The following is a 25,258-nucleotide window of genomic DNA, read 5'->3' on the forward strand; positions in this document are numbered from 1 at the left end:
TGGTAGATTATTTTGACGATTCAAAAGCACTTGGTAAAGGTTAATTGAATAAAAGCGCGGCATTCTGCCGCGCTGCTACTTTCGCGCTTTGCGTTACGTCTGTCGAGGTCCTAACAGTAAATCACGCTTCCACGTAGATCCAACCCCCACGACCCAGCTCTATAGCCCGCAGACGATCTTGTCGTTGCCAGTGAGAGATATATCGCCCGAAAAGATAAATAGCTCATTTAAATATCAACTGTACCCTCAGTATAAGATTTTACTTCTCACCAACGCGAACGTATTTGAGAGTCGAAATACTTTAGCGTTAAAGTAAAATGGCCTTTAACCACCTTGTTTTAATGCTCAAGTTTGTACATATTTGTACAACCAGCGCCCCAACCGGAAACGTTGCGAAATTAAAATCAATGAAAAATGAAATTGAATGGTACTGAATTTTCTACTTTAAATCAAGGAACTTTAGGTCAATTTTACTTTGACGTTATTTTGTTTCGACTCTCGAATACTGTAAAAATTGGTGAGAAGAAAAATCTCATACTGAGGGTACTGGTACACACTGGGGCACACCCTGGCAGTCTGGCTTCGACGTGTGAATAAAGTATGGCGGGGTGTTTCATATATCAATACCAATACGTTCTTTTGTTCGTGCTGTACAAAATTTTACTTATTTTTTATGACTATTTCTAAACTTACACTAGCTGATCCACCCGACTTCGCTTAGTTTGCTAAAATTTTATACATATATGTCGTCATCAATATTAACACCTAGACGTACTGGATATACTTAGGTAGGTATCGTGTAGAGACTTCCACACGCTACGGTTTTGCGCCGCCTGAATCCAGCTGACTGGTCTTACTTATTTTAATATCACATTTTACAGTTCAGAAATACGAAAATGTCTGTCCGTCGATCACTTGCTTCCCGGGAACTAACTTAAGCTATTTTTGTCTCGGAAAATCGGAAAATCAAAGAGGATTTTTAGGACAGGATTTTTAAAACTCTAAATAAACAATGATGAAGTCGCGGGCATCTATTTGATACTCAGAAAAACACCTCTTTTTAATAAGTATACCAAAATTTTATAAGTAAACACCCTTGGACAGTAAAAAGAGTTTGCAAAAATTTGCGCTAGGTAGTAATTTATAAGACATAGCTTAAAATTAAAATATCCTCACTACAAAGATTCATTCCAAACTTAATTACGTTAATACAAATACTCAATAGTATCAAATCACCACTCACAAAGGTTTTAGAAAAGATTTTGAATTCAGCGGAGCTCAATCTTAATACACTTCAGTTTCAATCTACTTAAATTTCAATAGGAATTATCGTTAGGAGCCCTTCTAAAGTAATGCTAGGGGCTTATGTGAAGGCAGTCGCCACTCGTTGAAGGCATCTTTATAGCGACCCTTGTTATGGGCGGGCGGGTGGACAGGGCTACCACGAGATTGGCAATAATCGGTTTTGTCCCAATATTTTGTATTTTAAATGCTATGAAAAGCTTGAGAATGAATTTCTTAAAAACTTAACAGGACTATCGAAGCTGTAAGGCTGCCAAGTTTTTTTTTAATTTACAGACTAGCGCTTGGCTGCAATCAGATCTGCTAGCAAGTAATGATGCAGCCTAAGATGGAGCGCGCTTGCCTAGAAGTTGCCTATTCACTCTTGACTTGAAGGTAGCCATATTATTAAGAAGAAGTGGAAAGGAAAACTGATGCCGGAAGGGCCTTCCATATACTAACGTTTCGGATTAGAAACGAGGAAGCAAATCGCTTCGTACGTGTCCGAAGAGTTTCAGACCTTGACGACGCCTTGCAGTTGGTAAAGTAGACGAAGGTGAAAGAGGAGCCAGGTCAAAGAGCTCTTGTGTACACTCTCCGAAATACATCGTGCACTAATTTTAAGTGATTTTGCGAAATGGTAATGATAAAAAGGATAACCGGCTGAGTTAAGAAATAAATTTAGAAATAGGAAATAGTATCGTGCTTTATAGTGGACCGTTTGATGATTATGATTATTATCATCAAATCATTTCCGGCTCACTTATGATTATTTTTTCATCAAAAATGTCCTGGTAAAGTTTTGTCCTGCTATTATATTGTTTTGCTTTGGTAACCCTTGGTAGGGGCAAGTGTTTATAAAAAGAGCTTTATAAGGTCAACTCTGAAACGAGTGTTAGCTTTGTTTTGAAGGAAAAAATAGAAACTTGGTGATATCGTAAGATGAAATTTTTCTCTCGCAGCCTTAAATCAGATGAGCGGAAAAATCATCTAATCCTACGTATTTTGTTTCTTGAGTCGTATCACGGCCCTTTCTCGAAAACCAGAAGTCATAAAAAGCGGTTAAGTGCGAGTACGACTTGCACACGAAAGGTTCCGTACCATCGTACAAGAAAACTTAATACTACTTAACTTAGTACTATGTACTTTTTAAATTTTAAAGTACCTACCTTTTTATTTATTTTTAATCGTGTGATCCAACGTATCTTATTATTCGAATCTTATCTGACTTTTTTTAATACCCGACCCAAAAAGAGGGGTGTTATAAGTTTGAAGTGTGTATCTGTGTATCTGTCTGTGGCATCGTAGCTTCTAAACTGATGAACCGATTTTAATTTAGTTTTTTTTTTTGTTTGAAAGGTGGCTTGATCGAGAGTGTTCTTAGCTACAATCCAAGAAAATCCGTTCAGCCGTTTGAAAGTTATCAGCTCTTTTCTAGTTACTGTAACCTTCACTTGTCGGGGGTGTTATAAATTTTTAATTTACACTTGTTAACTGTGGGTGTGGGTGCACGCAGGCTAGGTAGGTATGTGGGTAGGCGCGTGGATGGATGAAATTTGCACCTATGAAGGAAGAATATATACCTATGAAGTATATTTTTACAAAAGTATAATATTGCAACTATTGAAATTCAAGCCCGAATTACTCTAGCTATCGGGTTTGCCGATACGTAAACATCTGCAGGACAAACACAAAATTTAACGGCGAATTTTTTAAATTTAATGTTTTAAACGTCCAATCGGATTTTGTAACTATAGTTTAACAACGTTATTAGTTTGTTTTTTTTTAGAAATAATAAAGATGAAAATATATAGTGATTGATACTCACGCTACTAATATTTTGACCGATTATTGCTATTTTTAGGTTATTTTAGGACACTCATTAAGAAACAATTTCAACTAAGTACATAAATGTTTTTCTACTACACAAATTATGACTGAGCATACTATTTTTATAGGAAAATAACTATTACAGTAGAGTCTGATTGACCGTCTGAGTCTGACTTTTTACAGAGAAGTCTGAGTATGATGAGGTGAATAAAAAACATCCTAAGTAATATAAAAGTGTACTTTTACAATGCTCACTTTCTTCAGTCTATGTTTTCAATAGAACCTTGTGAGGCGACGAAATGACGTATGAACCTATAACTCCTCATTGGCGATTCGATTGCACCTAAACCGCCCCGAACGGGCATCTATCTGTTTTTCAAATCTCACATCCCCTGACAAACTGCGACCACTATCTATTCTATTGAGATAATATATTGCTACAATTTTACAACTTATTTAATTAATTAAAAAATGATTTTAAAAAATTTTAGAAATTAAAAAATTAAATCTTACGTCAAAGTATAAAGTCTATTTTTTAATATTTTCTATGATATAACATGAAATAGTATTAAGAATCCCGTCATGCATTTGTTTAGACTTAAGACACTGTTAAAATGAGACAGCGTTATACCGCTGGTATAAATCTGTCTCGTTTTAACTGGGACTTAAGTCTATGTAAAGTCAAAGTGCGCTCTATAGATTTCAACCTTAGTGTCATGCAACCCACTGCCAGACGCCCTCAAGTAGGAACACGAATAAGTATATTTTTTGACCTGATAGGCGTTTGATCACGTAGGCTGAACCCTTTGAAATAGGATATCTCCGTTTGTTTTGCGGAGTTCGTTCACACGTAAAATGGATGTTTTGTCGGCAAATATGTGATCCGGTAACATGTTCATACGATACCGCGATACTCCTAATAGTTCCTGTGCAGAAATATCATTTTTACGCACAGGGGCGTAAGGTCATGAACTTGTAGCTTAATGTTAAATGAGGATGGATGACATGGCAAACATTACTAGCATCGGTTGTATAAAAAATTAGTGACGAGAGCCTGATGATGGATATGGATATCCATCAACTTCCATCAGCGATTTTTCCACTGGATTACAACATGGGGTTATTCAAGGGGCGTACCAACAAATTCCTGAAAGGCCGGCAACCAAGGAACATTTATACTCTACACATCGGCGGTAGCTCTGATATTGCAAATGCAGTTTATGGGCGGCGGTAATCACTTTACATCAGGTGACCCGCCTGTTCGTTTGTCCGCTATTTTATTTTATTTTTTAAATGGAAGGTAGACCCTAATACTTCCTAATATATCCCCATTACATCAATTCTCTGATAAATTCAACAGTAAAAAAATCTACACCGACATCATGATCAACCCATCGCCGAGCCACTATTACATAGGCCATAGTCTGTCACGCTGGCCCAGTGCGGATTGGTATAGTTCACAGACCATTGAGAACATTATGGCGAACTCTCAGGCATGCAGCTTTCCTCACAATGCCTTCTCCGTTAAAGCACTCCGAAAAGTTAGAGGTCCGGGATTGAACCTTCGACCTCCCGAATAGAAGGCACCACACCACATAAGCTTATTTCTTCTGATTGAACAAAAATAACCCAGAGAAAAAGTTCTACGCAAAATAAGTTGCAACAGTTTCAGTTAAAGAAATTCCGAGAAAAAAAAGAATGTTCCGAAGATTCCTGAAATAAAACCTTATTCTGATTTAATTAAAAAAACTCTTTCGTATTTACTAAGAAAATACAGAAATAGCTAAAATGTACAACATTGGTCTATAAATAAGTTACCTATTCGTAATAAATTCAATCATTATTTTCCAGTTATTTTCTTTAGAAATTCAGCCCTGAACGCTGGGCCACGGCAGTGCCATATAAAGCTAATAACAACTAAGCTAATCCACACTCATATTATTATATCTAAATGTGAAAGTGTCTGTCTGTCTGTTAGCATTTCACAACCCGTCCGTTCAACCAATTTTGCCCTCTGATCATAACTTTCATTTCAGGGAGAGACATATTATGCTACTTTTGTCCCTGGAAAATCAACGGGGTTTTAAAAAAACCTAAATCCACAAGAACGAAGTTACAGTCATAACCTGCTTGGTACAAAGATAGCTTTCTCACTGGAAACCCCTTTGAGTTTGAGTTATTTCTACGGGTTCACGCGCGTCACTACGAACGTGTCACGTGTACGTGCTGCATACGTAATTAGTGAGAATCAGCCATTATCGTTTAAAAATTCGGTCACATAACTCTAAAGTCGATGTAAGCCTCACTAAGCTATCGCTTACTTCATAAAGCTATGGCTCTACGCTAAGCTCTCTCAACAAGATAACTGAAATATCTTAAACTTCTTAACTCGTATCACAAAAGCATTAAGGCTGTAAATTGTTTATTTTCCTCATTCCACCTGCACACCTGGAGGTCTTTGAACCAGGCGCCATTTTGATTCATTACCAGTAATTAAGTTAATTGTAAGGCAATCAACGTTAAGTAGGTAAATGTGATGGTATCATGTCTACCTATGCGATGTGATGTCAACACCCGAAAATCCTTGGATTGCTTTTATGCATGTCATTTTGACTGTTTATTACTTAGGTAAATCCTTTTAAGCTTGCTTTGTTTATCTGTTTGATTTATTTGTAGAGATTCGTAGAGAGACAAGAACTACGGTATAAAATAAACTTTGATAATGTTAACTTTAGTGTTCCTAATTGCATTTTACTCTTTAAAAGACTACCTTTGAATATTTATTGTTTTAAACGAAATGAGTTTTTTGAAACGAAATGAGAATTTGAATTTCGTTACTGCCCTATCTTCAGACTGAGATATTTTAATAACAAATAGCTTATGCCTGCGACTTCGTCCGCATGGACTACACAACTATCCAATCCCTATTTTACCCCCTTAGGGGTTGAGTTTTCAAAATCTTTCCTTAGCGGCCGATGTCTACGTCATAATAGCTATCTGCATGCCATCTGTCCAGTAGTTAAGCATAAGATAAGGTTCCATGTTACTTTACGTATGTTCTGTGTGTAAAAAATACACTCTGCTTATACTCTGTGGTCCAGATATTTATCAAGTCAAATATTATTATCAATTTTATATAACACTAGCCGATGCCCGCGGCTTCGCCCGCGTGGATTTAGGTTTTTCGGAATCCCGTGGAAACTCTTTGATTTTCCGGGATAAAAAGTAGCCTATGTGCTAATCCAGGATATTATCTATCTCCATTCCAAATTTCAGCCAAATCCGTCTGGTAGTTTTTGCGTGAAGGAGTAACAAACATACACACACACGCACACACACACACACATACAAACTTTCGGCTTTATAATATTAGTGACTAGCTGATACCCGCGACTTCGTCCGCGTGGATTTAGATTTCTCGTAATCCCGTGGGAACTCTTTGATTTTCCGATATAAAAAGTAGCTTCTGTGCTAATCCAAGATATTATCTATCTCCATTCCAAATTTCAGCCAAATCCATCCTGTAGTTTTTGCGTGAAGGATTAACAAACATACACACACATACACATATATACACAAACTTTCGTCTTTATAATATTAGTGTGATTTTCACTTCATAATAAAACAGTGATCAAAATTATCCATGAAAGATTAAACAAACAGCTTGAATGGTTTTAATTAAAGGATTATATGTTATCGCAGTAAATCCGCGCTGTCGTCAAATTGATGATTACTCGAGATAGACGCGTTATGGATCGTAAAAATCATTTCGAGGGTAATAACATGCTGTTTTAGATTATCAGGGCTCTGATAGCCGAATACGTAAATCCGACGCCGTTACCAAAATGCACTCAATTTTTCGCAAAAAGATCGTAAAATAGTATGTACCTTCAAATACTCGTATAGCCTCAATAGCTCAACGGTTGAGGAGCGGACTGAGAACCGAAAGGTCGGCGGTTCAAAACCTACCCGTTGTACTATTGTCGTACCTACACTCCTAACACAGCTTTGCGCTTAGTTGGAGGGGAAGGGGAATATTAGTCATAATTAGCATGGCTAATAATCTTAAAAAAAAAATAAAAAAAATACTCGTAGTAGTTATGGTATATTATTTTGAAAAGTATAATAATATTTAAATACATAAAAGGAGAAGCCGACTGACTGGTCTATGAACGCACAGCTCAAACTACTGGACGGATCGGCCTGAAATTCGGCATGCATATAGCTATTATGAGGTAGACATCCGCAAAAAAAGAATTTTTGAAAATTCAACCCCTAAAGGAATAAAATAGGGGTTTTAAACCATCTTCGCATTATTGCCTTTCTAATGAAACCTGTTTGGGGCACATAGGTTGGATGGTTTTATAGTCTATAACGGACATAGGTAGAAACATTTTTTTTGTGTTTGTTATTAGGAGGATAAACGCTTATCGGTTCATCCCCACGAAACGAAGATATTCCTCTACATCAATGGTTCATCCCTTTTTACCACCGAACTGATTTAGTTCACAAGTGTTCTGTGGTTCAGAAGAATAGAATCGATTTGATACCACACATTGGCACCAAATTGAAGGAATTCCTTACAAAATAAAACTTTTGCATTTACAAAAATTTATCAGACGCTAGTTCTAACTTTTATTTGTTCGCTAAAGTGCTGATAGAGAATTTCATGGCTTTACTTAAGGCTGGTTTATAGTTGCCAGTTGCTGCTAAGACAGTTATAGACCAGGGGCTTTACTACGATAGTTTGACAGCTACAGCGTGACGAGCGCAATCCTTTCTTTACAGATATCTACGTCATTATAGCTAAATTATGCCGAATTTCAGTCCGATCCTTCCAGAAATTTGAGCGGTGAGTAGATAGTCAGTTATCTTTTCCTTTTATATGTTTAGATTTATGAAATAAAAACTGGTGCCATGTATGTCATCTAAGCATATCCGATGTTCGCCGCTTGTAGCTCGCACTATGTGAACAAGCCGTAACTAATGGGCTAGGGGCAACTGACCGCTAAATAATTGATTCGGTTAACTTTTACTCTCTTAAAATTGAAGTTTGTTAGTAAAAACTAATTTCAACGTTATCTTTAATTCGTAGTGCAAAATAAAAATGTGTTGAATAAGATTTATGTTTGAGCTTGCTCACCAAAATCAACTCTTTTCTTGCCTAGGATAACTGTAATAAATAAATAGCAAACACCCCTCCGTTCAGGACAACGCTGAACGGCCTTTGAAGTTAAGAAGTTTAAGAAAGATAGACCGACAGACAGACAGATAGATAGATAGATATAGCGAGGTATAGATACCATCGTACAAGAAATAAGACTTTTTAACTTTCTTTGGTGGTCTAACTAAAAATTCACTGATTTCGGATTTTTCCTTTACTTATGTGCTAACAAGACATTGCTACCTGCCACATTTTATGATATCAGGACAACGGCAAGTACCCTATAGGTTTTGATTCCCTTGTCAGATACGACAGAAAGACAGACTGACAACGAAGTGATCCTATAAGGGTCCCATTTTCCTTTTGAAATATTCAACCCTAAAAATAACCTCAAATCTTGCTACAATTTTGCTACAAAACGCGACTCAAGTAAAATAGGATTAAGTTTCAAATCACGTAATTTCCCCGCAGCTCACGTAGAGCTTAGACATTATGAAATCACTTATAACTTGATCTCCCGAGCTTTTAATATTTTTTGTCGTGCTCTGACTGGTGTTTTGGTAGAGCGATATAAAAATAGTAATACTTGTAGTCTGTATTACATCGTGTTGTTGAACTTTAAGGATGGGCTATATCTACTAACTAGTAACTACAGACTGCCAAACATACTTCTATTTCTATGGCATGTTCAATTTTATTTTTATTTTATTTTTGTTTTATTTTGGAGGTACTAAAGTAAAACAACATGACACACCCACATAAAACACACAAACCACAACGGTCTCCAAAGAAACGTTCACACCCATTATAAAATTCATGTACAGAACCAAATAATCGGGTATAAAACTGCGCTTAGGTACAAAAATGAAAAAAAAAAATAGAGTGAAAGGTAATTTACAATAAATTACAGTTGGGAAAAACAAAAAAGCTAGTCAGTTTCTGGCGGAATATCCTTGCCTGCTAATTTATATTTAGGGAGAGACAGATGAAAAATGTATTTTTTTTTCGAAAATAACTGATTAAATTCAATGTAATTTTGTCAATCCAACTCCAGAAAAAAATACTTTTCACTAAAACCCTTGACGTGGAACACTGACTGAAATATCTTAGGTACACATTGTATATTTACAACTAGCTGATGCCCGCAGCTTCGCCCGCGTGGATTGGTCAGATCCCCTGCAGCATCAGGATTGCGGAGTTGGAATCCAAATTTTTTATGAAACAATATCGCAAAGTTCCTCTATCGGTTAAAAAAGAAATGACGCAAATCGGTTCAGAAATCTCGGAGATGTCGGTGTACATAGGTAGAAAAACACAACTCCCTTTTTGAAAGACGGTTAAAAAAGTAGCCTATGTTACTCCCTGGTCAATTCTCAACTTTTCTGTGAGAATCCCGTCAAAATCGGTTCAGCCGTTCCGAAGATTAGCCTTTTCAAACAGACAGACAGACAAACAGACAGACAGACAGACAGACAAAAAATTTAAAAACGTGTGATTCAGTTATAGTTTCGTTCAAATAACCATATGACCTTAATATGCGGTAGTTATTTCGAAATTACAAACAGTCATTCCAATTTTATTTATTAGTATAGATATTGTTCTCTGTCTCGCGCTGCCCAGCCAATGAAGTAGATACGTTTTAGCGCTACGTTCATTTGGTTATAGTGAGAGAGCCAACGCGTGCCAGACCTTCATTATTTTATAAAAGCCTAAAGTTTCTCTGCGTATTTTTCCCAACATTGAGAGGAAAATTTGGATCATGCTGGTTTTGGGAGAAAACGGGTAATAAAGAGTTAAAAAATCTTATGTCCAAGATTTCACACGCACTGGCTAATCCATTAATGTTATTGTCATTTTTATTGACCGTATGTCGTCATATTTATAGAGTTCTTTAATTTGATCTGCGATTACCATGTAAGCACTTACAGTGTTTTATAGCGTCTGTAACTATCTCAGTAGTTAAAAATATCGTAAAATTTTAACAGTGCTATTGCACTTTATAATATTCAAGCTATTTGACTTATAAATATTTGGGGAGCTATTTACCACATAACATATTTAGTTTTTTTTTATGTATTTGGATCAACAAACGGTAGCACTCAGTGTTTAAAAATAATACAGTAGAACATAAGACGTAAGAGCGTTAATAGCCTAGTTATAGGTATTCGGTAGCCTTTCTATTCGAGAGATTGGGGGTTCGATCCCAGGCTTGTACCTCAACTTTAACTTCGAAGTTATATGCATCTTAAGCAAATAATTAATATCACTTGCTTTAATGGCTAAGCAAAACATCGTAAGGAAACCTGTATACCTGAAACTTTTTAATACGATTAAATTTCAGTAGGAAGTACCTACCCTATAGGTTTTCTTGACAGACGGACAGGCAGACAGACGGAAAGACAGACAGACAGACAACAAAGTGATCCTATAAGGGTTCCGTTTTTCCTTTTGAGGTACGGAACCCTAAAAATATCCTGACTTTCGAACTAGAAAAGCTATTTCGCATAACATTTTATTCGATTTGGTTCAATTCGTTACCCGAGCGGCCTCGATTCCCGAAGTTGGCTGGGAGCAGCGAAGTTATGCAACTATACAGCTCTGAGTACCGTTTGTCAACAATTGCAAAGTTGCAGCCTGCAGGTATACGGGGGAACTGAGGAATTCCGAACGTTTAGCCCGTATTAGATTGAGCTGATATCACACTAATATTATAAAGGCGAAAGTTTGTATGTGTGTGTGTGTGTGTGTGTGTGTGTGTGTGTGTGTGTGTTTCACGCTAAAACTACTGGACGGATTGGGCTGTTTAGAATGGAGATAGATTATACTCTAGATTAGCACATAGGCTACTTTTTATCCCGGAAAATCAAAGAGTTCCCACGGGATTTTTAAAAATCTAAATCCACGCAGGCGAAGTCGCGGGCATCAGCTAGTAGTTACATAATTACTGACTGAATTTGTGTGAGTTTGGGAATTTGAACTCTAAAACTTTATAGCTATCCTGTAATATGCCGCACGCTACCACAAGCAATTTCACTCTCACCACCTAAGCGCCTGGTGCACTTCGACCACCCGTTCTGTCATGCTTTTTTCCAAGCACATGCAAACTGTGGAATCAACTCCTATCGTCGGTGTTCCCACTAGATTACAACATGGGGTTATTCAAGGGGCGGACAGACCAACAAACATCCGTTTTGCTAGCGTTCTGGTTACACCTGTCTTTAATTAAATTACACGTTAGCCTTTGACTGCCATCTCACCTGGTGGTAAGTGATGATTCAATCTCAGATGGAAGCGGGCTAACCTGGAAGGGTTTTTCAGTTTTTATTAAACCCATACCCCTTTGGTTTCCACACGGCATTGTACCAGAACGCTAAATCGCTTGGCACCACGGCTATAGCGGTAGGGTGGTAACTAGCCACGGTTAAAGCCTCCCACCAGACCGGACCTGATAAATTATAAAATTCTAAATCCTTGCCAGGAATCGAACCTGGGACCTCCCACTAATAAGACCACAGCGCTTACCACTGCGCCAGGGAGGTCATCGAATTTCCCTTAAAAAGATATAAATCTAGTGGTTGCATTTTAATTTGATGTCGCCAGAAACTTCTCCGGTTAAAGTAAGTCCGCAACCTTGGCGAGTTGAGTGAAACTTTTAATAATGATCTTTCGCGGTCCCGGCCATTACGACCCCAGAGTTTAGTGGGTCACACGGAATATTATACGGGCTTCTCGGATTTAAATTGTTTAACACCTTTTCTGAAGACACTTATTTCTATTTATAAATACAAGACTTATCTCTTGTTTTTAACCCCCGACCCAAAAAGAGGGGTGTTATAAGTTTGACGTGTGTATCTGTGTGTCTGTGTATCTGTGTGTCTGTGTATCTGTGTATCTGTGTATCTGTGTATCTGTCTGTGGCATCGTAGCGCCTAAACGAATGAACCGATTTTAATTTAGTTTTTTTTGTTTGAAAGGTGGCTTGATCGAGAGTGTTCTTAGCTATAATCTAAAAAAATTGGATCAGCCGTTTAAGAGTTATCAGCTCTTTTCTAGTTTTCTTGTACAAAAGAAGGTTAGATAACCGTTAGGTTCATAATATTATGTCAATAGACAAATGTCAAGCTGTCAAGATGGACGTTGGCTAAATGCATAATTATTTATTTGAAAATGATGTTTTGGAAAACTCAAATACTTTGGATCGTCGGGGGTGTTATAAATTTTTAATTTACACTTGTTTTATTCTTAAAAACTTTTTACCCGACAGCGCATCCATCAGTCTATTATAATAATATGATTGTTGTAAGAGGGCACTGCTGCAACGTGGAAATGACTTATTTTGTACTAGAGGATGCCCGCGATTTCGTTCGCGTGGATTTAGGTTTTAAAAGATCCCGTGGGAACTGTTTGATTTTCCGGGATAAAATGCCTATGTCAATTACAGGGACGCAAGCTACCTCGGTACCAAATTTCATACAAATCGGTTAAGCGGATGGGTTTTTAGGAATCCCGTGGGAACACTTTGATTTTCAGGTATAAAAAGTAGCCTATGTCCGTCCCCAGGATATAAGCTAACCCTGTACCAAATTTCGTCAGAATCGGTTAAACTGTTGGAAAACCGTGTTGTCAACCGTGTTGTCAAACTGTTGTCGGTTAAACCGTGAAAAGTTAGTAGACAGACAGACAGACACACTTTCGAATTTATAATATTAGTCTGGATTGTGATATTTTTAAGAGGTCAAAGAGTCAAAACAGTGGTAAACTAAAACTATATCAGTTTTTTTAAATAAAATTAGCGAGCATACGAACAGACAGGTCACCTGTTGGCAAGTGATTACCGCCGCACATGAACATTTGCAGCACGGAAGTCAAGAGGGGAAAGACGAGTTTGAAATCTAAAAAGTGCAGTGATAGTTTTATGGTATTTAGCAAAGGCTAAAGAACATCAAGTTATATTCGATAGGTAAATAATGTGAGATTGGCATTCTTGAATACGATCTAAGCAAAAGCTTTCAACCCCGCCGGCTGTTAAAGTCAATAAGCGACGTAACTTCTTATCATTCTGTTTACATTGAAATACCTATTTTCATAGCTATATTTATAGCTTATAGCCGCAGATATTTAGATGGCGATAATTGATGTTGGGAGAGCCAGCTCTATTGTGAAGGCGTATGAACAAACACAATGTAGCCCTATCTATTATGGATTGTTGATGTTAGAAGCTATTGTTCGTACATGTGGTAATTGAGTACAGAATATTGTGTAATATAAAATAACACGAATATAATATCATGTAGGTAATTTCATATTACACAACTCTGGCAAAATAAAATACCTGATACGCTATAGAATTACTATATGATCATGGAACTCTTTGATTTTCCAGGATAATAAAAAGTTCATTACTTTCCCGGGATGCAAGCTGTGTCTGTACTGTTAAAATATACATACAGTTTAACGGATGGGAAAAGGTAACATACAGACATACACACTTTCACATTTATAACACTAGTGTGAGTATGAATAGTACCTAATACGAATACCTATACCTATCTAAAAATACCTAAAATAAGACTTAGGTATAATAATGAACGTAAAAAATTGAATCTTGTACGAAGTTACCTTGAATAATGATTTTTTTAACCCCCGACCCAAAAAGAGGGGTGTTATAAGTTTGACGTGTGTATCTGTCTGTGGCATCGTAGCTCCTAAATTAATGAACCGATTTTAATTTAGTTTTTTTTTTGTTTGAAAGGTGGCTTGATCGAGAGTGTTCTTAGCTATAATCCAAGAAAGTCGGTTCAGCCGTTTGAAAGTTATCACTGCTTTTCTAGTTACTGTAACCTTCACTTGTCGGGGGTGTTATTAATTTTTAACTTACCTTGTTACAATGCGTGATATGCATGACAAATACATATACCAATTCACATTTTCCTGCCGACTACAAAGTGGCATTGGGACTGACGACCTGTCTGATTTCAGTCCATCCTTTAACCCGTTTAGATATTCAGGTTAATTAAATATCTTGTTTCTCGCACACATCCTGAAGAGTCTAGAATTAGGTAGTTGTTAGGAGATCAAATAAAAAGTAAGACAGCACAACAAATAAGTGAAAAAGTTGTTTACAATTTCTAAGTACATCTTAAAAGTTAACCAAGCTTAAACTTTCTAACTTTACCTTTAAATTTTCAGACAAGTATGTTTGTCCCACAAAATATATGGACTCCGCTATCTATTCTGTGACTACTACTCGTATAGCAAGTACAAAAGGCAGACACAAATTCTAAGATCTCAGCGAAAAAGTTTCCTAGACTTGGCTTTCTCGCAAAAATCAAAGTTGCATCCGAGAATTTATGTCAAAGTAGCCGTAGACGTGCTCTAAGAAGTAAGTAGAGAGATAGAAGATTTTATCATTTTTAGCGAGTTAAAAAACGAACGCTTATGAATTCCTTCCTTTGGACGTTTTTCCCAAGACCGCTTACCTACGGAGCAAGAATCTACTGGAATTATGGATAAATGCGTTTGAAGGAAAAACTGTTTTAAAAACAGGTACAAAAGGTTATTTTTATAGTGCAGAAAATTTAATTTTTCAATGAGTTATTTTTGCTTGAGCTTGATTTTGTATGAGGATAAAAGAAAGATATTAGACAGCATTATCTAAGATATTATGTTATATTCACAGAATTAGGAATATATATATTATTATATATTATTATGTCGTAAGTAGGTAGGTACTGAATTAAAAATCTATGCCTTAGTTAAAGACCATATTTAATTAAAGTTCATCAAACTCAAACTCAACAAGTGTAAATTAAAAATTTATATCACCCCCGACAAGTGAAGGTTACAGTAACTAGAAAAGACTGAAAAGACCTGATAACTTTCAAACGGCTGAACCGATTTTCTTGGACTATTCCGCGCCTACGAGCCAAAGTATCTGAGTTTTCCAAAAAATCATTTTCAAATAAATAGATAATTATGTATCAAGGCAACGTCCATCTTGACAGCTTGACATTTGTCAATTGACATAATATTATGAACCTAACGGTTATGTAACCTTCTTTTCTACAAGAAAACTAGAAAAGAGCTGATAACTCTTAAACGGCTGCACCAATTTTTTTGGATTATAGCTAAGAACACTCTCGATCAAGCCATCTTTCAAACAAAAAAAACTAAATTAAAATCGGTTCATTCGTTTAGGCGCTACGATGCCACAGACAGATACACAGATACACAGACACACAGACACACAGATACACAGATACACAGACACACAGATACACAGATACACACGTCAAACTTATAACACCCCTCTTTTTGGGTCGGGGGTTAAAAAACAAATATCTGTGTCTTTGGCATAGGTCTGTGGTTTGTCAGATTTCCCTAAAATATGTAGAGTTTCAAAGTTACACTGGCTCAAAGATTTGTAAGAAAACTAAATCTCATGATTTTTTTTTTAATTTATAGGCTAGCGCTTGGCTGCAATCAGATCTGCTAGCAAATGATGATGCAGCCTAAGATGGAGCGCGCTTGCCTAGAAGATGGTTATTCACTCTTGACTTGAAGGAACCCATATTAAAAGTGGAGGGGAAAACTGATACTACGATCTACTTCTTCTCTTTGAACTACTAGACGTTCAATCAAAACTTCGTCACGTCTTGATACGTGACCAAAGAAAAGAAACGACACTTCCATAATGTAGCTTATAAAAATCTTCGCCAAATACAAGAGAAAGCATCTTCAATCGCGCCAATATTACGGTTGTATTTTATTCGTGTCCTTCCAGTAATAGTGCTGTTATTTCTGTATGCTTAGTACGAAATTTTACATCTCACCAACGTTGATCGAATTCGAGAGTCAAAACACAATAACGTTAAAACAAATAGACCTTACCATCCTTCAATTTAGGTCAAAAATTGAATACGACTGATTTTTATAATGTAAATAATAGGTACCACTTTTAATAATATTATGATGTGAAGTTGATGATGGCAACTGGGTCGAAATAGCATTAAATTCAATATCATCGTAATAGTCATTGTGTTTATATATATACCCGCTATTTACAGTATTATATTATGTCAATAAATGATGCAATAAGCCTAAAATCATTAGGTACCTACCATTGATTTTAATTTCGCAACGTTTCCGCCTGCAGCGCTGACTGCAGATTTCTAGATAAACTTGAGCTTTAAAACAAAGGACTTAAGGTCCATTTTACTTAAACGCTGAAGTGTTTCGACACTCGAATACTATCAACGTTGGTGAGATATACAAAATCTCATACTAAGCATAGAATACGGGTAAACGCCGAGCCGTAGAGTCGTAAATAGAAAGCGGGATTGTTGTGTGTTCTCTGATGCTGTGATACTGTGCGGAGACGAGATAAGTGAACATAAAAACTGCTATTGGAAGAGAAACAGTGAATATTGTATAAATAGTACAAATATTTATCCATACTAATATTATAAATGTGTCTGTCTACTAGCTTTTCACGGCCCAACAGTTTAACCGATTTTGATAAAAAGTACAGAGTTAGCTTACATCCCGGCGACGGAGGTAGGCTACTCTTTATCGCGGAAAATTAGAGAGTTTCCACGGGATTCTCAAAGGCCCATCCGTTTAACCGATTTATATGAAATTCGGTCAAGAGGTCGCTTGCGTCCCAGAAATTGAGACAGGTAACTTTTATCCCGGAAAAGCAAAGAGTTCCCATGGGATTTGAAAAACCTAAATCCACGCCGACGAAGTCGTGGGCATGAGCTAGTGCGACTTATATAGTCGCACTAGCTAAGGAAAGCTAAAGCTAGGAAGAAACTATATATAGTGGGGTTTCTTATTTATAGTCGTACAAACTGATGCCCGCGACTTTGTCCGCGTGGATTTAGGTTTTGAAAACTCCCGTGGGTACTGTTTGATTTACCGAGATAAAAAGTAGCCTCTGTTACTCTCCGTACTTTTATTATGTCTATGCCAAAAATCAAGTCGATTGGTTGCTTACATCCGTATTCACAAACGTTACTGTGAAGTCTCATAGTGCGCTCGAACGCATAGTGTAGGTTCCACCAATCAGATGACTGTGTCTCGTCAATTTACAATGATCTGATTGGTGGAACCTGCACTATGCGTTCGAGCGCACTGTGAGACCTCATAGTAATGATTGTGAATACGGCCGTTAGTTAGGGCTTGAAAGAAGGACTAATAAACAAACAAACACACTTTCAAATTTATAATATTAGTATAGACATAGATATAAATTCATTGCTGAAGGTCGTGACCCCTTTCCATTAATTTCTATGTAATACTAGGAGTGCTCTTGGGATAATAATGCGGTGGGTTCCCAAATCCTTTTGCATACAACTCGACTAGAAAACGAGATCCGCATAAAAGTTCAAAACTTTTCAAATTATGGTTTGGAATTTTGGTAAAATATCAGGAGATAAGAAAAAGATAAAAACCAGCACATCTCAGTTGGAAGGATACGTGTATTGTTATCTCCAACTGCAAGTATAAGTTTAATGTATACCTTTGTAAAAAAAAAAATTGATATAACGATTTGCAGATTTTTTCATTTACTTTTGCCATGAAACTTTTTTTTTAATTACTTCTTGCCTTTCATGATTCTAGGTCAATGAAAATGTCCATGCCGCCGGGTGCAAAGTGCCCAAGATTTTCATGTAGAATCTTTGACGTCACAAACCGCCTCCCGGATGTAATCCCTAACCTCTTTAATCCGGGACGTAACCGCTGGAAAGACAAGGAAAACTGCCAAATGTATTATACGAGCGATATCAATAAATCTGTCAGCCAACAGAGCCTATCAATTTGTCTAGGCACGGTTGGAATGCTGACTAAACGCTCCGGGAATTCTTGTTGATTCCTTTCCATTAGTATTTTGTTAGATTCCCAATCTCGGCGTGAATATTGTTTTTACGATAATTTTTATCTGTAATTTTTTAACTCCCGACCCAAAGAGACATCTGTCTGTGGCATCGTAGCTCCTAAACGGATGAACCGATTTTAATTTAGTTTTTTTTTGTTTGAAACGTGGCTTGATCGAGAATGTTCTTAGCTATAATCCAAGAAAATCGGTTCAGCCGTTTGAAAGCTATCAACTCTTTTGTAGTTACTGTAACCTTCACTTGTCGGGAGTGTTATAAATTTTAAATTTACACTTGTTTTAGGAGTTTTTCTCAAAAAATAAAAAGAACTAATAAGAAACAGTTTCTAATCGGGAATTGGGGGGTTCGATCCCGGACAAGCATCTCTAACTTTTCGTAGCTATTTGCGTTCAAATATCATTTGCTTTAACAGTGAAAATACATCTTGAGGAAACCTGCAAGCCTAGGAGTTTTCGATAAAGTTCTCAAAGGTGTGTGATGCCTGCCAAGTCGCATTTGGCCAACGTGGAGGACCATTGCCTAAATTAAGGATGATGAATATCAGTAAAGACGTGAGTTTCGTTGGCACGACACATAATACACTGTTTAAGTTAAGTTAGTTTTTAAGTTTTATATTTTAAATTTTACATTTTAGGTTTTATATTTTTTATTTTTAGTTTTGTATAAGCGTCATTATTTGTAATACTATGCATATGTGTCGGTTTCAACGAATAAATTTTATTCTATTCTATTCTATTCTAGTTGTACAGCTCGCGTTGACTGCGTTTAGAAATGTTTTCATATGCAACGGTGATATAAGAGTAAATTTAGTTTACATCTCATATCGCGCCTCTACCCAGTCCGGGTGAAAATGACAAATGCTTGGCCGTGAACTGGCATGGCCCATACATAATTCGTCGTTGTCAGATCTACTTTTATGTCCACAGCTGGACATAGATCGCACGGCCCGTACCCATTTTATAAACTAAATCATTCTTACTTAAAAAATTTCAAAAAAAAAAACCTAGGTCGTACGAAAACATTTAGGTACTTACTGCAATTCTAGGTACTATTCATTAAAACTGACTTGTAACGTTCGTTATCAAAATTAACTAACAAATAATTAATTTGAATTAACTTTAGCTTTGGTGGTGAATCATCGATTTATTTATATTGACGTGAACTTAATTAAACTGCATGCAGTAATTTAGTTTTTTTAATTTTTCGATAACGTTTAAAATCAGTTTTTTTTTTTGTTGCTTCAAAGCCTAACCAAATTGATTTAAACTACAGTACTTGCAAAGTTATGCCTAATAATAATCAAAAGCAATACTCACGGACAAAAATATTCGACATCAACGTAGCGGGCAGGCAGAAAACGATCACCAAGATATCAGCGACCGCCAAGTTCACGATAAAGAAGTTCGTCACAGTTCTCATGCGCGGCGAGCGGTACACCACCGCGATCACAAAGCAGTTCCCGATCAAACCCACCACGAACACTAGCAAGTAAGCCACGCAATACACCGCAGTCATCGCCCCGCTATGTCTGTACATGAAATCATTGTCAATCACACCAAAATCCGACCGGTTCAGCGTTATATTCACCCTCAAAGGGTGATCTTCCAAATGAGTCGACAGCGGCTCCAAATCAGGTAACACACTATTATCAGGTATAAACTTTGTATTAATAACCTCCATAATAGAGTTCGACATGACATCTATGAAATGATTCCTCGAGTGTTCCCGGGAATGATTTCTGTGTCTCAAATGATGTCTCTCACTCGGTTGTGTAGAAAAGTTCTGATAGTCATCGAAATCACTCAAAACACGTAACGGCGCCATGATTTTGACAATTTTTTTTAATTTTTAAGTCATTATAAATTTTATAACTGTCAAATTACTTGTAGTATTATTTTATAAGTTGCAACACACATCAAACATTGGCAAATAAAAACGAGCACAGCACATAAAATAGTACGATAGAAAAGTATTAAAAGTTCCGAAGTTGTGCGGGAGTCATTCGTAGCGGTTCTACGCGCGGCTGTTTCGGCGATCGCGCGCCTTCTGAGCGTAGAGCCTCTACGCCGGAGACTTGGACGCATGTGCATTTTTGGTGCCTACTAAAACTAGACACTTGCACTTAGCATATACGTTATACGTAACAAAATAGAGTAGAATTTCGCTTGGTTCATGTTTATTTAAGTTTGTTTGCAATTGGTTTGGAGGTCGGATGGAACGCATCCGGGTAAAAGCTTAGCATTTCATGCATTTTAATCATAGTGCCATTTAATCGAGTTTTCGACTTCCATTTTATTCCCACTTTGTTGGGAATTTCTATTAACGCGTACGTCCCTGCTGCGCGTAGGATGTGTACGATTCAATTAAAGTTAGATTTACGTTTGTGACTATTTTAATACCTGGTTAAAAGTTTGCTAGATTCACGTATACGAACTTTATCAATATAACTTTTAAATACCAACGAATTTACGTACGTAAAAATTATTTAACCAATGAATGCAGATTTTCATACAAATATGATGGCATTTTTTTCAAATTACTTTCGTATTCCCCTAAATTTTTTCATGACTATATTCAAGTCACCAAAGGATAAAATTGACTAATATTTAGACTTTAACGGCTTTGTGGTAACTCCATTATTAAATATCTTTAGTTATTAATCTAGGTTGCTCTTGTACTATCAGAATCCTAATCACATCTCATAATTATAAATGCGAAAGTGTGTTGGTTGGTTCGCTGGTTTGTTCTTCAATCACGTCGTAACGGACCACGGATCGACGTGATTTTCGCACGGGTACGGCTACTTTTTATCCCGGAAAATCAAAGGGTTCTCAGGAAATCGTAGGCATCACCTAGTATAATCTAACCTAATATTATAAATACAAAAGTGTGTTTGTTGGTTTGTTTGTCTTTCCTTTATTCACGCCCCAACTACTTAAGCAACCAACCGACTTAATTTTTAGCATAGAGATAGATGAAAGGACAGAGAGTAACATAGGCTACTTTTTATCACGGAAAATCAATGAGTTCCAGCGGGATTTTCAAAAACCTATATCCACGCGAACGAAGTCGCGGGCATCAGCTAGTATTTTTTTTTTATCCTGCCGGGAATCAAACCACGGACCACTTCAATGACGACATCGCTGGCCATTGTGCTTGGAGAGTGTCTGACGTCGAAGGAAGTAAATCAGATTGAGCTAATATATTATGTAGAGTCCAGATTAAGGCCACAGGAGTGGCCTCGTGGCCTCAGTGACGTCTTGATTAGTGGCCAATATGCATCACAAGACCCACCACCCTTAACTCTTATCGCCTTAGATATTAGAGTGGTATTACCTTGGCAATGTGAGAGGGGAAATTAAAGGGTCGTACATTTTGCCCTTCGTCCTAAAATCAAGGATGCAATTAACTAGTATTGAGGGCGGATTGAATAATCAAGTACCCTTTTCATATCACCAAAAGTTGTCTATAAGAGGTCATTCTAAGCAATAAGACCGCCTTTGCATGCTAACTTTATAAAATTTTCAAAATTCTGTATCTCCACTTATAGGATTACTTCGTTGTCTATTTGTCTGTCATGTCTGTCAAGACCCGTCAAGGAAATCAAAACCTATATTATGTATTTCCCGAATCCCGTTGACCTATGATCATGGGCAGCTAGCAATATCTTGTAGGCAAAGTACCTACCTAAAGGAAAAAATCTGAAAACCATGAATTTTTGATTGTATCACAAAAAAAAAAGTATTACTTCTTGTACAATAGACACACTTTCACATAATTAATATGAATTAGTGTGGATTCAATTTCAAACACACTCTCTTTAACTTCGGGGAAAAGTGAAAATACGAATTTAGAAACATAGTTTGGTTACCAATCCGTTTACAGATTTAGGTCAACGTTACCTAACTAGGGCAATCATGTCGATTTTACGCTTACACAACGAGGCCTTGCCGCCCTAAAAAAAGAAATTTGCTCTGTAGTTTTTCATTCTAATTAATGTTGATAAAATAATGAATCCAAAAATTTCCATACCAATTAATATTGCGAACAGTAAATTGTCCGAATTGTAAAATGAAATATTCCATGTTTCCACGTACGAATTTATGAATGACATTTCAAAATTACTCCCAAGCGATTATAAACTGTATTTAGTAGACAATAAGAATGGAAATAGTGTGTGAAATTAGTTTCAGGTCATCGCACTGAAACAGTAGGCTGTATTTCAAGTTGTCACCGCATTTTATGGTCTACCACCCATCGAGTGGTTGTTAACTAAACTTTAATTAGACACTACAATATGAATTTTCAATTGAAATTAAATACTTACGCGCGACAGTCCATAATCAAACTCAAAACACAAACTCAAAGCATTTATTCAAAATACCACTGTAAACTAAATGATTGTCAGTTGTTGAATTTGTAAGAGAATGACGTAATGGTGATAAATCAACTATTATTACGTTAACTAAAAACTATAGCTAAGTTATTAATTGACAATGTTCTTAGATATTTCGTACTTTTTCTATTAAGGCTTATTATTTAAACTCTGATTTTACGATGTGTACTAATAAGGACCTTTTGACCTTCACTGGTACAGACACATTAGTACTTATTCAATTTTTTTATTGACAATGTTACAATAAAACTTAAAACTAGCCTTATCTAATGCAACGCTACAACTGTACAAAATATGTGCCCGCGTGGAGTTGTAGGTACCAAAAATACTGGCTGTTCACATACTTATTCTAAGTGTATGTATAATATGAAACGAACTGGAGACAAATATAAGGATTCCTTGTTTTACAACGGATCCCTAAAAATACCGTGGTTGGAGTTTCACTTTCAATTGAGATTTGATGTAAACGGAAGTGCGCGTCATCTATCTGTGGTGTCAACGACATTTCTTTGCATATTTTATTACAGCGCCCACTTTACGACGATATCATTGCCCTGTAAAAGCATAATTTGTAATGTACTCAATTACAATTTCATCCCATTACCACAGAGTAAAGATATGATATATCAGAATTGGGCGCGTTTGGAACCCTCTAAGCTTTAGTTTTAAGTTTAAGTAATTAATTTTCACCACTATACCATCTTTCAAGTCTAACAAATCTGACAAACAAATGTGTACAATAGTACCTACTTTGTATAAATGATTTTGACTTTGACTTTGACTTTGGTCACAGTCCACCACGCTGACAGTAACGACATTTCTTTGCATATTTTACTAGCTTCCACTTTACGACGGTATCACAGTTTTACGATACGGTATCATTGCCCTGCAAAAGCATAATTTGTATTGTACTCAATAACAATTTCATCCCATTACTGTAAACATTTTTATTTTAAGGCAAAAATTGTAATGTTTCTCTCTGAATTCGACCCTAGTACCACTTAACCGACCTTAGTAGTAGGCCGGCGAGGGCTACTACTGACCGTGGGTTTCCTCTCGGAAGAAGAAGAAGAGAATAAAATAGAATAGAATTTTATTCAAATAAACTATTACAAGTGCATCAGAATCGTCAAACTGGTTCGGAATGCCGTTCCTACCGTGAAGAATCAGCAAGAAACTCGGCGGTTGCTCTTTTCAATTGTTCAATTTAGAATAATATTCCATACGAAGAGTTTATGTAACAGTGCAGCAGACTGGCCAAGTGTGGATTGGCAAACTTCACACACATTTGAGAGCATTATGGGATTTCTCAGGCAAAACATTGTGAGAAAACCTGCATGGTTTCCTCACAATGTTTTCTTTCACTTTCTTCTTCTTTTCGTTAAATCAATAATAATTGATGTTTAATTACTTAAAACGCACATAACTCCGAGTTAAAAGTTAGAGGGTGCCCGGAATCGAACCTTCGATGCCGAACAGGAGGCGGACGTCTTAACCACTAGGCTATCACAACTTATACAAGTAATGGAATATAAAAAGTGCAATATTTACAGCAGCATGATCCGGGTATAATATTTTAAGCGAAACGTCGCGACTGCTCGTAAAATATAGTTAGAACGTTGATCTACGACGCTGAGTACACTCGGCCACTGAGATAGGTTAATAATTAGAAAAGTTGTTAATATCTTTAAGAATTTACAAAATTTACAAAGTTTATATTTTTTGTAAAATCGTTTTGAGCTTTTCTGGGTGAATGACTACGAAAATTTTATTTTCGTAAAAATAGTCACAGAAAACTTAGGATGCAAGTGCGAAGCGAGCTCGGGACATGGACCACTCCGACTCGGATAGGCTAGAGGTCTGTAAGACCCCGCATTCTCTTTCATGTTATTTCTTTTTAGGGCACCCAGTCGACGGAGCCCCGCGAACTGGGTGGTGCGTGTGCCCACATTGCTGATCTGTGCATAGCGAAAGAACTCACACTCTAACAGTACAGAAAAGACGTGTGGCCTAGTAGTGACAACGCATATCAATCGATTGCGATTGTTAAGCAACGTTGATCCAAGTCAGTAACTGGATGGGTGACAGACTTTGGAGGTCCGTATTTGATCTTTTCGTTTCCTCTATGCATTGGAGAGCACGTTAAGCCATCGGTCCCGGTTATTATCACTAACATCTGATAATAACTCTAAAAACCTATGAATCGGAATTTCATTCTCTTATTGAGTTGTATGCGAAAGGATCTGGGAACCCACCGCATTATTATCCCAAGAGAACTCTGCCATTATGTGCTTAATGGAAAGGAGTCACGACGCTCAGCAATGAAGGAATACGACTAAGAAGATCAGTTGCACTGTTACCGATTAGGAAAAGGAGTGGGACGCATCTTCGTAGATTGAGCTATCGCAGAATGTTTAGTTAAGAGTTTATTGACGTTGACTGTACATTAAAGTGCTACAAAAAGTCGTCCACTTTTAATTGATTTACTTCATAGTGTCCGTGATAATAATCCAATTTATGTTTCATGAAAGTTACTTTAAACACTTTTGTCTTTTATTTATACTCCTACCTATTTATAATTTATAATAAACTAGCTGTTACCCGCGACTTCGTCCGCGTCGAGAACGTAAATAAGAGAAGAGAACTTTAACTACCTACGTAATACGTATCTAATTTTGTTATTATATT

The 25,258-nt window shown here is 36.8% G+C and overlaps 1 protein-coding gene across 1 annotated transcript in view; it reads right to left on the reverse strand.

Moving 5' to 3' along the window:
- LOC123868687 (neuropeptide SIFamide receptor-like) overlaps positions 1-20,201 on the reverse strand; it is a 124,433-nt gene extending 104,232 nt beyond the window's left edge. Inside the window, exon 1 of the mRNA XM_045911238.1 lies at positions 19,491-20,201. Coding sequence (XP_045767194.1) covers positions 19,491-19,998 — 508 coding nt within the window. The 5' untranslated portion in view covers positions 19,999-20,201. The remainder of the gene's footprint in view (positions 1-19,490) is intronic.
- Between the last annotated feature and the right edge of the window lie 5,057 nt (positions 20,202-25,258).

This window comes from Maniola jurtina, chromosome 10 (assembly GCF_905333055.1).
Source record: "Maniola jurtina chromosome 10, ilManJurt1.1, whole genome shotgun sequence".
NCBI classification, from domain to species: domain Eukaryota; kingdom Metazoa; phylum Arthropoda; class Insecta; order Lepidoptera; family Nymphalidae; genus Maniola; species Maniola jurtina.